The sequence below is a fragment of the Bos taurus genome, chromosome 15, assembly GCF_002263795.3.
Source record: "Bos taurus isolate L1 Dominette 01449 registration number 42190680 breed Hereford chromosome 15, ARS-UCD2.0, whole genome shotgun sequence".
NCBI lineage: Eukaryota > Metazoa > Chordata > Mammalia > Artiodactyla > Bovidae > Bos > Bos taurus.
The window spans coordinates 22566014-22585170 of NC_037342.1; the positions used below are offsets into that span (position 1 = coordinate 22566014).

The window sequence follows — 19157 nt, forward strand, 5'->3', positions numbered from 1 at the left end:
TTTCATGTGTCTCTTGGCTATCTGTATATCTTCTTTCTTTTTTTATTTTTTCAGTTATAAAAGTATGACAACACATTTACAAGAGACTTGGAAAATACCGAACAAAGTTACAATATACTCCCACTATATATTACAATTATCTTTTTAAGTAGATAAATTAAGATTTTTAGTTGGAGTTTCAATATCAAACTCTCAAAAACTAATATAATGACTAGAGAGAAAAGTGGGATGATATAGTAGACCTGAAAAGCAATATGAACCAGTTCAACATAATTAAGATTTTCACACAACAGTAGGCGACAAATTCTATTCAATTCTATTCTATTCAAGTACCCATAGACTATAAACCAGGGGACACCAGAGCATATCCAGGGACATAAAACAAGGTGCAAAAATTTTGTCATCTAAAGTTACTGAAATCACATAGAATCTGTTCTCTTATCACTGTTATACTGGAAATCAATATCAAAAGATATTTGAAGATAACTCGCATATTTTCAAGTGCAATGTGACATTTCCCAAGAGAGAGCTTTGACTTAGTTATTGAAAGCCTCAATAAAATTAAAAGACTGAAAAAACACAGAGGGTGATTGCAGAGAAGTATTTAAATGAGGAATTAATATCAAAATGAGAAATCAATATCAAAGATACTTTTAAAATGCCATGTATTTGGAAATTAAATGTATACTTTTAAATGATGGGTGTATCTAAGAAGTCATAACAAGAAAAATTAGAAAATATTTGTAACAGCATAAAAATGAAAAGAGAATTTATCAGAATTTGTTGCATGCAGCTGAAGCTGCTCAGTGCAATTAAATACAGTGTGGAGTCTTGAGTAAGGTATAAAAACAAACGATAGACACTAGCATAAAATTTTGTGAAATTTGAACAAAATTTGTACTTTAGTTATTAACTGTTGTTGTTGTTCAGTTGCTAAGTTGTGTCCAACTCTTTGTGATCCCATGGACTGTGGCATGCCAGGCTTCCCTTGTCCTTCACTATCTCCTGGAGTTTGCTCAAATCCATGTTGATTGAGTCGGTGTTGCTATCTAACCATCTCATCCCCTGCTCCCCTCTCCTTTTGCTTTCAATATTTCCTAGTATCGAGGTCTTTTCCAATGAGTTGGCTTTTCTCATCAGGTGGTCAAATTATTGGAGCTCAGCATCAGTCCTTCCAATGAATATTTAGGGTTGATTTCCTTTAGGATTGACTGGTTTGATCTCCTTGCAGTCCAAAGGACTCTCAAGAGTCTTCTCCAGTATCACAATTCAGAAACATCAGTTCTGTGCTCAGCCTTCTTTATGGTCCAACTCTCACATTTACATGACTACTGGAAAAATCATAGCTTTAACTATATGGACCTTTGTCAGCAAAGTGATATCTTTGCTTTTTTAATACACTGTCTAGATTTGTCCTAGCTTTCCTTCCAAGGAGCAAGCTTTTTAAAATTTCAGACTACAATCACATCAGCAATGATTTTGGATCCCAAGAAAATAACAGCTGTCACTGTTTGCACTTTTTCCCCTTCAATGTGCCTTGAAGTAATGCAATGATCTTAGTTATTTGAAAGTTGAGTCCTAAGCCAGCTTTTTCACTCTCCTCTTTCACCCTCATCAAGAAGCTCTTTAGTTCCTCTTTACTTTCTGCTGTTAGAGTGGTATCATCTGCATAACTGAGGTTGTTGATATTTCTCCTGGCAATCTTGATTCCAGCTTTTAATTCATTCAGTCTGATGTTTTGCATGATGTGCTCTGAATAAAGTTAAATGAACAGGGTGACAATATATAGCCCTGGCATACTCCTTTCCCAATTTTGAACCAGTCCATTCTCCCATGTCCAATTTTAGCTGTTACTTCTTGACCCACATACATATTTCTCAGGAGACAGGTAAGGTGATCTGGTATTCGCATCTCTTAAGAATTTTCCACACTTTGTTGTGATCCATACAGTCAAAGGCTTCTGCATAGTTGATGAAGCAGAAGTAGATGTTTTCTGGAATTCCCTTGCTTTCTTTATGATCCAACAAACATTGGCAATTTGCTGTCTATCATATGTTAATCTCCTGTTGTTGTTTTTTTTTTACAGCATAGTATTTCTTTATTTTCTCAGAATTGCATTTGAAGCTTCAAACCTTATTCAAAAGGTTTTAAATCACAAAGATAATAAGTTTTCTAGACTTTCAGCAGTAATACCAGATGCCAGAATGAATAGAACTATATCAAAGTATTAAACAAATATAAATGATAAATCTAGCATTCTATTCATACTTAGTCAAACAGGTGGAATCAAGATGTCATAAATTTTTTTAGCTAGACAAAAATTCATGTTTTCTAATATATATATATTATCTTATACATATATATATGTGTATATATATACACAAAACCTTTATAAATATATGTGTATATATATGTATACAAAAGCTTTTTTTTAATATGTATACAAAAGCTTTTATACTACACTCAATAAAGGTTTGAAAAAGAACAACAAAAGGAGAGAGTTGGAGAAGTGGGAAAACATAAACTAAATGAAATGGGAACACTGAATATGAAATAGAAAAAAATGAAACAAACTAGATAAACATAAAAGATCATCATATAGTCCAGTTGGTTTTAAACATGGCTGCTCATTAGAATCATAGCTGGAGCTTCAGAGAGATAAAAAACACCTGGGTATTTGTATTTTTCAAAAACTTCCAAGATTTTGCATCTGGATTTTAAAAAGTGATTACAAGTTTTTCTATTAAATGGTAGTTTCAGTATTACAGAATCCTATTATTTTCTGTTGACCAATCATGATACAACGGTATTAAATGAATAATAGTTACATAATGGAAAAGATGTTATCAGATTTCACAAACAATAGCCAGACCAAAAAAAAAAAAAGATAATTATAATTGCAAGCCATATGGAAATATGATTAACCAAACAATATAAACCTGCTAGAACTAACATCCCAAAAAGATGTCCTTTTCATTAGAGGGGACTGGAATGGAAAAGTAGGAAGTCAAGAAACACCTGGAGTAACAGGCAAATTTGGCCTTGGAGTACAGAATGAAGCAGGGCAAAAGCTAATAGAGTTTTGCCAAGAGAATGCACTGGTCATAGCAAACACCCTCTTCCAACAACACAAGAGAAGACTCTACACATGGACATCACCAGATGGTCAACACTGAAATCAGATTAATTATATTCTTTGCAGCCAAAGATGGAGAAGCTCTATACAGTCAGCAAAAACAAGACAGGGAGCTGACTGTGGCTCAGATCATGAACTCCTTATTGCCAAATTCAGACTTGAACTGAAGAAAGTGGGAAAAACCACTAGACCATTCAGGTATGACCTAAATCAAATCCCTTATGATTATACAGTGGAAGTGAGAAATAGATTTAAGGGCCCAGATCTGATAAATAGAGTGCCTGATGAACTATGGACGGAGGTTTGTGACATTGTACAGGAGACAGGGAGCAAGACCATCCCTGTGGAAAAGAAATGCAAAAAAGCAAAATGGCTGTCTGAGGAGGCCTTAGAAATAACTGTGAAAAGAAGAGAAGTGAAAAGCAAAGGAGAAAAGGAAAGATATGCCCATTTGAATGCAGAGTTCCAAAGAATAGCAAGGAGAGATAAGAAAGCCTTTCTTAGTGATCAATGCAAAGAAATAGAGGAAAACAACAGAATGGGAAAGACTAGAGACCTCTTCAAGAAAATTAGAGATACCAAAGGAACATTTCATGCAAAGAGGGGCTCAATAAAGGACAGAAATGGTATGGACCTAACAGAAGCAGAAGATATTAAGAAGAGGTGGTAAAATACACAGAAGAACTGTACAAAAAAGACCTTCACGACCCAAATAATCATGAAGGTGTGATCATTCACACTCATCTAGAGCTGGACATCCTGGAATGTGAAGTCAGGTGGGCCTTAGGAAGCATCACTACAAACAAAACTAGTGGAGGTGATGGAATTCCAGTTGAGCTATTTGAAATCCTAAAAGATGATACTCTGAAAGTGCTGCACTCAATATGTCAGCAAATTTGGAAAACTCAGCAGTGACCACAGGACTGGAAAAGGACAGTTTTCATTCCAATCCCAAAGAAAGGCAATGCCAAAGAATGCTCAAACTACCACACAATTGTACTCATCTCACACGCTAGTAAAGTAATGCTCAAAATTCTCCAAGCCAGGCTTCAGCAATATGTGAACCATGAACTTCCAGTTGTTCAAGCTGGTTTTAGAAAAGGCAGAGGAACCAGAGATCAAATTGCCAACATCTGCTGGATCATGGAAAAAGCAAGAGAGTTCCAGAAAAACATCTATTTATGCTTTATTGACTATGCCAAAGCCTTTGACTGTGTGGATCACAATAAACTGTGGAAACTTCTGAAAGAGATGGGAATATCAGACCACCTGACCTGCCTCTTGAGAAACCTGTATGCAGGTCAGGAAGCAACAGTTAGAACTGGACATGGAACAACAAACTTATTCCAAATAGGAAAAGGAGTATGTCAAGGCTGTATATTGTCACCCTGCTTATTTAACTTATATGCAGAGTACATCATGAGAAAGGCTGGGCTGGAGAAGCACAAGCTGGAATCAAGATTGCCAGGAGAAATATCAATCACCTCAGATATGCAGATGACACCACCCTTATGGCAGAAAGTGAAGAACTCAAGAGCCTCTTGATGAAAGTGAAAGAGGAGAGTGAAAAAGTTGGCTTAAAGCTCAATATTCAGAAAACTAAGATCATGGCATCTGGTCCCATCACTTCATGGGAAATAGATGGGGAAACAGTGGAAACAGTGTCAGAATTTATTTTCCTGGGCTCCAAAATCACTGTGGATGGGGAATGCAGCCATGAAATTAAAGGACGCTTGCTCCTTGGAAGGAAAGTTATGACCAACCTAGACAGCATATTAAAATCGGAGACATTACTTTGCCAACAAAGATCCATCTAGTCAAGGCTATTGTTTTTCCAGTAGTGATGTATGGATGTGAGAGTTGGACTATAAAGAAAGCTGAGCGCTGAAGAATGATGCTTTTGAACTGTGGTGTTGGAGAAGACTCTTGAGAGTCCCTTGGACTACAAGGAGATCCAACCAGTCCATCCTAAAGGAGATTAGTCCTGGGTATTCATTGGAAGGACTGATGTTGAAGCTGAAACTCCAATACTTTGGCCACCTGATGTGAAGAGCTGACTCATTGGAAAAGACCCTGATGCTGGGAAAGATTGAGGGCAGGAGGAGAAGGGGACGACAGAGGATGAGATGGTTGGATGGCATCACCGACGTAATGGACATGGGTTTGGGTGGACTCTGGGAACTGGGGATGCACAGGGAGGCCTGGCATGCTGCGGTTCATGGGGTCGCAAAGAGTCGGACATGACTGAGCGACTGAACTGAACTGAACAATATAAAATAATTACATAGAATTTGAGGGGTTAACTAGAGTGACGTGGTAAGTGGAAGCGCATACATGCACACATTTTCATCTGCCCAGCCGGTTGGTGCCTGTAATCCATTTACATTTAAGGTAATTATTGATATATATGCTCCTATTACCAATTTCTAAATTGTTCTGAATTTATTTTTTGTAGGTCTTTTCCTTCTCTTATGTTTCCTGCTGAGAAAGTTCCTATAGCATTTCTTGTGAAGTTGGTTTGGTGGTGCTAAATTCTCTTAACTTTGGCTTGTCTGGAAACTTTTCATTTCTACATCAAATCTGAACGAGAGTCTTGTTGGGTAGAGTACCCTTGGTTGTAGGTTCTTCGCTTTCATCACTCTAGATATACCATGCCGTCTCCTTCTGGCTTGTAGAGTTTCTTTCTACAAGCCAGATTTGAGAAGTCAGTTGATAACCTGATGGGAGTGCCCTTGTGTTATTTGTCGTTCTTCCCTTGTTGCTTTTAACATTTTATCTTTGTCTTTAAGTTTTGTCAGTTCAATTACTGTGTGTCTCAGTGTATTCCTCCTGGGGGTTATCCTGCCTGGAACTCTCTGTACTTTCTGGACTTGGCTGACTATTTCCTTTCCCATGTAAGGGAAGTTTTCAACTTTTATTTCTTCAAATATTTTCCTGAGTCCTTTCTCTCTCTTCTCTTTCTGGTACCCCTCTAACTCAAATGTTGGTGCATTTAATGTTGTCCTAGAGGTCTCTTAGGCTGTCTTCTTCTTTTTTTTTTTCATTCTTTTCTCTATATTCTGTTTTGTGGCAGTGATGTCCACCATTCTGTCTTCCAGGTCACTTATCTGTTCTTCTGTTTCAGTTATTCTGCTATTGATTTCTTCTAGTGTATTGTTCAAATCTGTTTGTTTGATCTTTAGTTCTTCTAGGTCTTTGGTAAACATTCCTTGCATCTTCTCTGTTCTTTTTTCACTAGCATTATTCTGAATTCTTTTTCTGAAAGTTTGCCCATCGCCATTCATTTAGTTGTTTCTCTGGGATTTTATCTTGTCCATTCATCTGGGACATAACCCTCTGCCTTTTCATTTTGATTAACTTTCTGTAATGTGGTTTTCATTCTAGCTGCTGTGGGATTTTGGTTCTTCTTGCTTCTTCTCTCTGCCCTCTGGTGTGAGGTGATATATCATTGTAGTTTTGATTTGCATTTCTCTAATAATAAGCGATGTTGAGCATCTTTTCATGTGTTTAATCACCGTCTGTTTGCTTTTGAGAAATGCCTGTTTAGGTCTTTTGCCTATTTTTTTGATTGAGTTATTTGTTTTTTTGGTATTGAGTTGCATGAACTGCTTGTATGTTTTGGAGATTAACCCTTTGTTAGTTGTTTCATTTGGTATTATTTTTTCCCATTCTGAGGGTTGTCTTTTGACGTTGTGTATAGTTTTCATTACTGACTTAGCACAATATATTATATTGATAAATTAGTTCTTTTAATTCTTTCCAGACAATGGAGGGAGTCTGGAACACTTTAACTCCATTTATTATATTCCCAATTTATATGCTACTGTTCATTATATATTTGAATTCTCTCTTTATATTAACCCCTGTAAAGCATTATTATCAATATTGTTTTATGTAAACATAATTACCCATACTACCCATTTACCTACATCAGTACCTTCTCTTGCTCTTAATTCCTTCTTGCCTCTCTGGGTGTCCATGTGGTATTATTGTCTTTCTGACTGAAGAACATCTTTTACTGTCTTCTTTAGTTTAGATATGCTGATATGGTGATGAAATCTCTATTTCTGTTTGTCAGAAAAATGTCTTTATTATACCTTCTTTCTTGAAAGATGTTTTCATTGGATAAAGAATCTAAGTTTTTATTTTCTTTCAACACTGTAAAGATATCATTTTATTGTCTTCTGATTTCTGTTGAGAAATCAGTTGTCAGTTAAAAGCTTTGCTGCTTTGAAGTTGATCCATTACCCCCCAAAGATTTTCTCTGATTTTCTGAAGTTAGTACTGTGATATTTTTCAGTATGATTTCCTTTTGATTTATTTTTTTAAGGATTTTTGAATCTACGGTTTGATGTCTTTCATTAGCTTTGAAAAATTTCACCCATTATTTTTTCAAATATTGCATCTAATAAATCTTTTCTCTCTTTTCTTTCTGGGGCTAGAGTACACATATGATACCCTTTTCCACTCTAGCTCTCTGTTGCTTATGTTCTTTTTTAGTATCTTCCATCCTTTGCTCTAAGTATCTTGCTTTGGCTCTTTTCTTCTTATCTTACCATTCAAACTTTCTTTCTTCAGCTGTATGTATCCTGCTCTTAAATCTAGGCACTATGGTCTTAAACTCATTGCTTTTTTCAGTTCTGGAATTTTGAATACCTTCTCTTTTATAATTTGTGATTCTCTGCTATAACCCCAATTTAAAATAATTTCCTCCGATGTATTCAGAATAGTTAAAGTTTGATACCTCTATTATATGGATCCCCGGTGGTTCAGTTTCTATCATCTGTTGCTTATCTTTTTTTTTTTTCCTTTGAATTATACTTTGCTGTCTTCTTAAGTGCTGACTAAGTTTTATTCTACACAGAATATTGTGTTTGAAAAATTTTAGGAGGAATATTTGGAGACTCTGTTGTCTTCCTTCAGAGAAGATTTTCATTTGTTTCTGGCAGATGGCTAAGGTACATTATCAATTGCAGATATTCTTAATCTAGTTATAAAGATTGAGATAATTTGAAACATGACACAGTTGCTGCAAGAGCTGGACTGTTTTTGTTTATTCTTACTCCTAGGGTACATCTTAAAGGGTAGTGACCAAAAGAGCTAGAGGTTTATCAAGACATTCCCTTCTTGAAGACTTTGAACTACAACTTTTGTCCCTCTAGCTTTTCAAAACTATCAAAATCTCTTCTCATTAGGATCAAGTGATGAGGGAGTTGATGTGGCAATATCCTTATAAATATCCTTATAAATATCCTTATAAAAGTGTGACATGAAGGATCTTGGTAGTGATAGAACTGTTCTGTATCTTGAGTGTGGTGGTGATCATATAAGTTTACATATGATAAAATTTACACACACACACAAAACACACATAAATGAATGCGTGTTAAATGGATAAAATCTGAATAATGTTGGTGGATTATATCCATGTAAGTTTCCTGGTTGTGATATTGTAGTGTAGTTATGTAAGAGATCGTTGTTGAGACTTCATGAAGGCTCATGAGAGCTCTCTTCATTGTTTCTTTTTTGTGTGGTAAAATATACATAACACAAAATTTACCATTAGACAATTTTATGTGTATAATTCAGTGACATTAAATATAGTGACAATGTTGTGCAACCAGCACTGCGGTTCATTTTCAGAACTTGTTCTTGATCCTACAAAGAGGCTCTGTACCCTTTAAATAACAGCTTCCTATAGCCTCCATCTCCCAAGGTTGTGGTAGCCTTTATCCTACTTTCTGTTTCTATAAATTTGTCTATTTTATGTACCTCATATAAATGGAATCATACAATATTTCTTCTTTTGTGTCTGGCTTACTTAATTTATCAAAATCTTTTCATGGGTCACTCATGCTGTAGCATGTATCAGAATCTCATTCCTTTAAAAGGTTTAATAATATTCCTTGTATGTATATACTCATTTTGTTTATTCATCTGTTCAGGGACATGTGGGTTGTTTTCAGCTTTTGGCTATTATGAATAATGCTGTTATGAATATTGGTGTACAAGTATCTGTGTGAGTCCTTGTTTTCAATTCTTTTTGGCATATTCCTAGAAGGGAATTGCTGGATCATATGATAATTCTCTATCTAACTGTTTGAGGAACTGCCAAATTGTTTTTAACAGCAAATGCACCATTTTCCATTCCCACCAGCAATGTACAAAGGTTCCACTTTCTTTACATTCTCAAACCACAAACACTTGTGGTTTCTGGTTTTTTTTTTTTTTTTGCCTTGATAATAACCATCCTAATAAGTGTGAAGTATTATCTCATTGTCATTTTGATTTGCATTTCCCAATGACTAATAATGTTCAGCATCTTTTCCTATATTTATTCACTTTGTATATCTTGGTGAAATGTCTAGGTGAAATGCCCTTTGCCCATTTTAAGATCAATTGTTTTTCTGTATTGTTTCTTACAGCTGCATATGGGTCTGCAATAATCTCAAAATGAAAAAGTTTAATAAAATATTTCTATCTTCTTAGCCTTTCAACTGCCTCTTCTTAAAAGTAGCTGATGTCCTTAGTGGAAATTTGCCCCCAATATGTAGTTTCTATCTGTGGGTTTCCTTTTCTTTCCAAATCTATGCTCTATCGTTCTTTGTTGGCTTTTTAGCTCACCAGCGCCTTCAAACAGCTGTTTTAAACATTTTGTCCAGCTTTTCTATCTGTTATCAATGAAATGGTTGATCCATGCTGCCTAACTCACCACTATTGGAACTCTCTTTTTGTTCACCTTTGATTTTGCAAAAGACCAAACATGTTTAAATAAATTTAAAAGTAAATTTTTAAAGGCTAATTCTTTTAAAAATTATTTATTTTTTGGCCACACTAGGTCTTAGTTGTGGCACGTGGGATCTTTGATCTTCGTTGTAGCATGCGTGATCTTTCGTTGTGGCATGTGAACGCTTAGTGTGGCATGTGGGCTGTAGTTCCCTGACCAGGGATCAAACCTGGAACTCTTGCTTTGGGAGCGTGGATTATTAGCCACTGGACCACCAGGGGAGTTCCCAAAGCTAATTCTTTATGAAGCTTAAAAACAACACTAAATCTTTACTTGGTAGGAGTATTGAAAACATTTCTGCATGTTATGGAGATAATATGGACTAGGTATATAAGACAAAATGATACAGTTTATTCCCCATCTTAGAGTATTTCCAGAGAGGAAGATGTGCTTAAACCATTCTTACTGTCAGAAAAGACACTTATTTTATTAGGGTCTCCTGCTTAAACATCATCTCTGCAGAGCGGCTGTGTTGAGGGGCCCCCAAAACTGTTCTTTGTTTTGATGATTCACTAGCAGGGCTCATAGGTCTCAGAAAAATCAACAGAAAGGAAAGATATATGGGATGAAATTTAGAGGAAACCAGGGGTGTGCTTCCAAGAGCCCTCTCCTAGGACTTGCTTAATTGCTCCAGCAACTGATTGTGACATGTGTGAAATGCTGCCTGCCAGGGAAGACCACCTAAGCTCGTTGCCCAGAGTGTTTGTTGGGGATCAGCACATAAGCATATAGCCTCTACATGAGTAATTTCAATCACGGAAGTTCCAGAGCCCCATAGAGAAAGACCAAACCTGAGGAAGGAAGCACCCATTTTACTCTCTAGTCCCTCACCTTTAAGTGTGTTTCTTAATGGCACTTATCACTATCTGACTTGAGCTGTATAATCATTATTTATTTGGTACTACTTAAGTAGCATATATTTTATTTCTTATCTATTACCATTCTTCCTCCACTAGAATATAAGGCCAGAAACTGTTTTGTATTCCCAGTGTCTAAAACAATGCTTGGTCTAGAGAAGGTACTCAACTGATGTTTGATGAGTAAATGAATGAATGAAAATGATTGTTTATGCAGTTACTTAGAAATGCCAATAATGTTGACTGGATCTCAATTATTGGGATGTGCTGTTATTCTATGCATGACAGTTGTCTCATCTGTTTACTTCTTTCTCCTAAACAGGTCTATAATTTAATAGCCAGAAATTCCCCTCGAAGGTTTGTTTTGCCCTTACTTGGCAATTTGAATGCCCCTGAGGGAGAGAACCTCAGCCCGTTGACCTATTCTTCAGCCAGTGCTGTGAAACAGGCTGATGGAAAGGTATGCTATGAATGGATATTAGCCTAAGACTTTGACCCTCAGCAGTGCTTCTTTATTCACTAGAAAAGTAGTGTGGCTATGTAGTGTGGCTGTTCTCCACAATGTTTGGTGCCTAGTAAGTTTTATAACATTCAGCTGAGCAGGGTAGGATCATGGAGCATGGCTTGCAAAAGAGTTGCAGAATTCTAGGTGGGAGTGAGCACTGTGTTTATCTATCCCTTTTGTGTTTTGAAAGAGGTTTATACAGCTTTCAAACTGTCGTGCCCTGTCTAAGTATTTAAGGTTGGCGCTGACCATCCCCACATTTTAGGTGGTTTGTGCTTACGTATCACTGTATAGCTATCAGCGTCTCAGCTCTAGTAAAATAAAAGCCCATGTCCACCTCCTATGCCATTAGACAACTTAGTCACAAAACCCAATAATCTTTTATGTGTTCTTACGTATGATGAAAAGAGAAACAATATTTTTAAAAATGATGTAGAACCTCAGTTCTCAAGCCCTGTCACAAACTTTTATATGGTATTAGCCCCCACACTGACCTGAAGAAAGTAAGAATTAAGCAATCAGTTCTTTTGTGCCCTCTTTTAGATTTGGTGCTCTTATGAAAATCTATATCCTGAGGACCTAAAAGAGGAAGGAAGTATTGAATTTCCGCAGATCAACTATGGCCAATTCAATGGAAAAAAGTATCAGTTCTTCTATGGCTGTGGCTTCCGGCATTTGGTGGGTGATTCTCTGATCAAGGTTGACGTGGTGAACAAGACACGGAGGGTAATGAAATTCCGTTTCCTTTTCTGAACTCTTTTAAGACCTGTTCTGCCCTTTGAATTAATTACTGTTTTGTTTACGGTAGATCTTGAGATTTTAAAATAGATAAGCAGCTACTTACTTTTTTAAAAAAAAGACTTTTTATTTTATATTGGAATATAGCCCATTAACAATGTTGTGATAGTTTCAGGAGGACAGCAAGGGGACTCAGCCATACATGTACTTGTATCCATTCTCTCTCAAGTTCCCCTCCCATCCAGCCTGCCACCTAACATTGAGCAGAGTTTCTTGTAGTAACATTAGGACCTTGTTGGTTGTCCATTTTAATGATAGCAGTGTGCACATGTCAATCCCAAACACCCTAACTATCCCTTCCCCATATTCCTTTCCTAGCAATCATGTTTGTTCTCTAAGTCTGTGAGTCTGTTTCTGCTTCATAAATAAGTTCATTTGTATAATTTCTGTTTAGATTCCACATACAAGGAATGTCAAATGATAGTTCTCCTCTGTCTGACTTACTTCGCTCAGTATGACAATCTCTAGGTCCATCCCTGTTGCTCAAATGGGCAGCCACTTACTTCTATTAAATCTGAGAACCATGGAATTAGGGGTATGTTCCCTCTAGGGAATCTAAATGAACCACAAGCCCAGAAAAATAATTCTATGCTTGATGGTATTTTGAGAGGAATCATGGGACACCTCTATTTCCGGTTGATGGGAAATTATAACTCTACAACTTGTGTTTGATGATGATGGAATTTACCACTGCAAAGGCTCCCTCTCCTATATTCAGTTCAGTAAGCCTGATTCTTCCACTGTTGGACTGTTGTACTGGCAGCCAAATTCATGCTGGGGCTGACAAAAGCTATAGAACACTTCCAGCTTATAACCAGTCTTCTATCAAATACTTTTTTGGGGACTTACAGGTTTGGAGAGAAGATGGCTTTTATCCCTCAGAACCTGTTTTTGTTCCGGTACCAGGAGCCAGTAAAGAAGATGATGGGGTCATTCTTTCTGTGGTGATCACCCCTAACCAGGTAAATGTTTTTCCACCACTAGTCAGAAAGAAAACTAGCACTGGGCATTTTGAGGGTTATATTTAGTGATGCTATTGATCGTTTATTTTGATTCCAGTTTGATACCTTCTCCCTTTTGTTTCTCTCTGTATTATTTAGATACCCTTTTATCATAATTAGTACTTTATTACAGTTTTAAAATTCTACTTGTAGAATCATAATAATTTACATTTGGATAGGAATTTATTTACAAACTACTTTCATACATATTATCTTAGTTAGTCATCAAAACAGCTTTGTGGGTATCATTTTACACATGTTGAATTTGTAACTTAAGGAAGTTGAAAGAGACTTGCATCAGATCTCGTAGTTGTAAAGCCAGTATTGAAATCCCAATCTTCTGACTTCTAGTCCAATATTTTATACCACCCTCTGTGCTGCCAGTTTTAATTGAGAGACCCAAAAATCTAGTGTGATAGCCTCCGACCTAGTGTCTCAATAATCTTGATATCTAATTTCTTGTCTAGAGAAGCCTTGTGGCTGATAGATGCACTTTGAGTTCCAACTTTGATCATTTATAAGTAGCTGCCTAGGTATAGGACTGTGACACTTTTTAAAGTTTTGGTGAGAAAAGTGTAATCAGTAATGTCTGCCATGGGCTTAGGACTTAGTCCTCATGCAGTATATTTGCTACCCCTGTAATTAGACCAGGGCAAATCTCAACCTGCCTTGCAATGCTACCTTTTGAACAGCTCCAGAATAACACAAAATGGAGGCATTTTATTTTGGGAGAAAGAATTTTTATATCTCGTAGGAGATGGAAAAGGAGCAGGTAGGAAGATCCTTAAACCCGAAGAGATTCTATGAAGGTGATAGATATAAATGTAATTTCTTTGCTCTAGGTATGGACTTCTTCAGCTATAATTTCCTTTTTTTTGTTTAGTTCATCATTCTGCACTTAGTGAATGAATCAGCAAGCCACTGTGCCCAGTGATGAGAATGGATATGAAGATGAGAAAGATGGTCTCTCCCTTAGGAATTTTACAGCCCACTAGAGGAAACAGATTTCTGATAGAAACAAAGAGAATTTTCAGTATTGTCTTTCTTTTTCTAGAACAAAAAAAATTTTCTTCTTGTCTTGGATGCCAAGAACTTTGAAGAACTGGGCCGAGCCGAAGTGCCTGTGCAAATGCCATATGGGTTCCATGGCACCTTCGTGACCATCTGATGGAACAGCCACAAGCTCTGGGAACTAGGTTTGAATGAATGTGCTCGCTACATAAGAGAGAGCAAAAGTGTACCTTACCTTCCAAACAGTAGACATCTGCTTTTAAAATTTCTGTTAAAAATTGAATTCATGAAATAATCATGGTGTTATATTTTCTTAGGGATTGTCAGGGAATGTTTAGCAGGAGGATTCCTAAGTGCTGTTTCTCACAAGTCCTTTGTTTCTTTTTAAGCGGAACAGCACACTGCTCCCAGGAATTGGGGTCATTGTGTGAGACAGGCTTACATCTTTAGTAAAGATTCTCTTTACGACAAAACTGCTTAGTCTCGATCCCCTTTCTTGAGATATGGATTGTCTCCTGACCTTGTGACCATCATCATCCCTTGTTCTCTTGGTAACGGTTACTGTACGTTTGATTTTCTGATATTTATCATTGACAAAAGAATATATATACAGACTATATATACTCACAGAAAAATCATTAAAGCACCTTTGCTCCATCAGAGATTGGGTCCCTGTGTCTTTCTTTCTGTCTCTCTCTCTCCGGCTGACTCCTTGGAGCGCAGAAACCCATCTTGCTCACTCTCCTGCCCGGGCTTCTAAGACTCTCTTGAGAAGGAACCCTGTGCCTTCACCCCTCCTCGAGAGGGTGCCCGGTGCCTTCGTGAGAGACGCAAGTCCTGTGTCAAGGACTTTATTGGTTTTCTGCGTAAACCAGGGTGTTTCAGCCTTTTTCTCTTTTTCACTTTCTTATGGTTGCCTCTGGACCACCAGGTCCTGGTCCATTAAAGGACCCCAACAAGGGATCTTCTTTGAAAACCTTAAGCATTGATACAACTTTGAAGAGAGTTTTAAATTTATATTTACTGGAAATATCTTATGGGTAATAAAGATACACGAAAGAAAAACTAGACCTGGGTCAAAAACTAAAAATTGTCACCACCAGATAGATGGGTAACAGAGGTTCTCATACTTGGAAGAAGAAATAAAAATAAATATAGCTAGTAGAATGTGAATATAGGTCTGAAAAAGCTCCCCCCCTTTTTTTTCCCATCACAGCCTACCTGTCGCTTCTAAGTACTCACAGAGGATATCATGCTTGCATGCTCCTTCTAAAATGCCTACTTTTCTGCTGTCCACAGCACATGCCACTGCAGCTGAACCACCCACTACTACCTCCTATCCTGCCCCCAGCTCAGGCTTGGGAAGCTGTTGTTTTGAGAGATGTTGTTAAAATCAGGCATTTTCCCTAATCTTCAGGTGTCTGGTTATTCAGAGATTCATGAAAAGTTGGTATTACATTGGTACAAAAGTCATTGCAGTTTCAGACCATAAATTTTAAATCACTATAACTAGGCTCAACACATCTTTATTAATCAAAATAGGAACCATTACAATCAACACATTTTTGCCAGTGAGAAATAAGTGTTAAAATCCATGCTTCAGGATTCGATGAATTCTTGGAAAGCATTTTCTGCCTCCTGCTGGTTGTAGAAGCGTTTTCCCTGGAAAAAGTTGTCGAAATGCTTGAAGAAGTGGTAGTCAATTGGCAAGAGGTCGGATGAATATGGTGGATGAGGCAAGACTTCAAAGCCCAATTCATTCAACTTTTGAAGCACTGGTTGTGTGACCTGCGGTCTGGCGTTGTCATGGAGAAGAATTCGGCCCTTTCTGTTGACCAATACTGGCTTCAGACCGTGCGGTTTTCAATGCATCTCATTGATTTGCTGAGCATACTCTCAGATGTAATGGTTTCACTGGGATTCAGAAAACTGTAGTGGATCAGACATGCAGCAGATCATCATGACCTTCTTTTGGTGCACGTTTGGCTTTGAGTTAGATGGACATGGATTTGGGTGGACTCTGGGAGTTGGTGACGGACAGGGAGACCTGGTGTGCCGCGGTTCATGGGGTTGCAAAGAGTTGGACACGACTGAGTGACTGAACTGAACTGACTGAACTTGGCTTTGGGAAGTGCTTTGGAGTTTCTTCTTGGTCCAGCCACTGAGCTGGTCACCGCGGGTTGTTATATAAAATCCACTTTTCGTTGCAAGTCATGATCTGATTGAGAAATGGTTTGTTGTTACACAGAGAAGACTATACTTCAAAATGAAATTTTTTAAAATTTCTGGTCAGCTCATGAGGCACCCACTCATTGAGCTTTTTCACCTTTCCAATTTGCTTCAAATGCCAAACAACTGTAGAATGGTCGACACTGAGGTTTTCAGCAACTTCTCGTGTAGTTTTAAGAGGATCAGCTTTGTTGATTGCTCTCAATTTGTTCTTGTCAACTTCTGATGGCCAGCTACTATGCTCCTCATCTTTGAGTCTCTTGTCTCCTTTGCAAAACCTCTTGAACTGCCACTGCACTGTATGTTCGTTAGCAGTTCCAGGGCCAAATGTGTTGTTGGTGTTGCAAGTTATCTCTGCTGCTTTACTGCCCATTTTGAAGTTGAATAAAAAATTCATTTGAATTTACTTTTTCTCTAACATCATTTCCCTAGTCTAAAATAAATATAAAGTAAACAAGTAATAAGTCATTAGCAAAAATAATAAAGCAAGAAATTGTGTTAAAATGATATATAACATAGACCACATTTATTCAAGAATGTATTCCAATATCAAAAGGCAAAGTTCAGCCAGTGCAAAACCACAATTACTTTTGTACCAACTTAATAGTTCTTCTGGAATCAAGATTGCTGGGAGAAATATCAATAACCTCAGATACGCAGATGACACCACCCTTATGGCAGAAAGTGAAGAGGAACTAAAAAGCCTCTTGATGAAAGTGAAAGTGGAGAGTGAAAAATTTGGTTTAAAGCTCAACATTCAGAAAACGAAGATCATGGCATCTGGTCCCATCACTTCATTGGAAATAGATGGAGAAACAGTGGAAACAGTGTCAGACTTTATTTTTTTGGGCTCCAAAATCACTGCAGATGGTGACTGCAGCCATGAAATTAAAAGATTTCCTCCTTGGAAGGAAAGTTATGACCAACCTAGATAGCATATTGAAAAGCAGAGACATTACTTTGCCAACAACGGTCCATCTAGTCACAGCTATGGTTTTTCCTGTGGTCATGTAGGGATGTGAGAGTTGGACTGTGAAGAAAGCTGGGCGCCGAAGAATTGATGCTTTTGAACTGTGGTGTTGGAGAAGACTCTTGAGAGTCCCTTGGACTGCAAGGAGATCCAGCCAGTCCATTCTGAAAGAGATCAGCCCTGGGATTTCTTTGGAAGGAATGATGCTAAAGCTGAAACTCCAGTACTTTGGCCACCTCATGTGAAGAGTTGACTCACTGGAAAAGACTCTGATGCTGGGAGGGATTGGGGGCAGGAGGAGAAGGGGACGACAGAGGATGAGATGGCTAGATGGCATCACTGACTCGATGGACATGAGTCTGAGTGAACTCCGGGAGTTGGTGATGGACAGGGAGGCCTGGCGTGCTGCGATTCATGGGGTCGCAAAGAGTCGGACACGATTGAGCGACTGAACTGAACTGAATAGTTCTTCATGTAGTTGGGCAACAGGTGGCACTAGAGACCATATAATCTTTGCATTTCTAAACCCCATCAGTTTTTACCAACAGCCCAGATCAGTCTAGATCTGTCACTTAAACCATATGCCCAAATGCCTTCTTCTCTTTCCCTTCAGTTATACGCCAAGCCCAGGCCACTTAACCTGTGCATGCTCCTTGTGCATACTGAATGTTGCTGGAGGAAACCCTGCTCCCCCGCAAACATGTAGTCTGGGGCAATCTGAGCTCATTAGGCTCACTGTACAGTCCTGGACCAACATAGTTTCTTCTCAGTTTTCCTTGAGGGTTATTATAAACATCACAAACCCTATTCATTTCAGCAGAGAGTTGCATACATACAAATGCCACGTGTTGGGGTTTCGTGTCTGGGTTGGTGAGATATAGAACAGCAGCAGTAGGTACAGAATGGCAAGAAGATGCCCAAACAGAACTTAATACAACAGATGTGGGAGCTTAGAGGCCGAGATAACCGTAAGAACATAAACCCGTTGATATTCACAGGAGTCTTTGAAAAGGCATTGTATCCCCCCAGACAAAACATGGAAGTTTTATCCAGATCTTATTTGGATCTGAAGGGTGAAGAAGACCACAGGTGACATCTGGGAGGTACATAGATATATCTGATCATGCCTTTCTTCTGTTTATAAACCTTTACTCTGTCCTACTCCACAAAGAGTGAATCTCAAACATAGGAAGATTAGCAGTATAAAAATAAGATTTTGATCCAAAGATGCCTGGATTCTGCCTTGGCCCTGCCATCAACACAGTTCTCAAAGGAGAAGACAAAACAGGATCAACCACATTTTATAATCTAAGTGTGTATGGCTGGTAAACCAGTGCACAAAGTTTTGGAAATTGAATGAGCATATGACTTAGTCTTGGGGCTTTCCTGGTAGCTCAGCTGGTGAAGCATCCACTTGCAAGGCAGGAGACCCTGGTTTGATTCCTTGGTCAGGAAGATCCCCTGGAGAAGGGATAGGCTACCCACTCCAGTATTCTTGGGCTTCCCTGGTGTCTCAGATGATAAAGAATTGGCCTGCAGTGTGGGAGACCTGGGTTTAACCCTGGGTTGGGAAGATCCTCTGGAGGAGGGCATGACAACCCACTCCAGTATTCTTGCCTGGAAAATTCCATGGACAGAGGAGCCTGGTGGGCCACAGTGACTAAGCACAGCAGAGCATGACTGAGGCTCAAAGCCTAGGCAGGGCCTCTTCCTTTCCATAAGTTCAACTCGTAACTAGCCAGTGTCCAAAGACTCAGGGAAAGAAGTATGTGGTATACAAGTGAAGGGAAAAGGGATTAGTGACCCTAGTGACCTTACTGCTTCTGCAGACTATTTTCAAATAAAGCTATATTCTGAGGTACT

The 19157-nt window shown here is 38.2% G+C and overlaps 1 protein-coding gene across 2 annotated transcripts in view; it reads left to right on the forward strand.

The window, feature by feature from the left end:
• Window positions 1–14755, forward strand: part of BCO2 (beta-carotene oxygenase 2) — a 67701-nt gene extending 52946 nt beyond the window's left edge. The window contains exons 9-12 of one of the 2 annotated variants that reach the window (XM_024975217.2): window positions 11103–11240; window positions 11829–12011; window positions 12935–13045; window positions 13968–14755. In XM_024975217.2, the coding sequence (XP_024830985.1) occupies window positions 11103–11240; window positions 11829–12011; window positions 12935–13045; window positions 13968–14018 (483 nt within the window). In that variant the 3' untranslated portion in view covers window positions 14019–14755. The remainder of the gene's footprint in view (window positions 1–11102; window positions 11241–11828; window positions 12012–12934; window positions 13046–13967) is intronic. The other variant, NM_001101987.2, reaches the window with a different exon arrangement.
• The last annotated feature ends 4402 nt before the right edge of the window (window positions 14756–19157 follow it).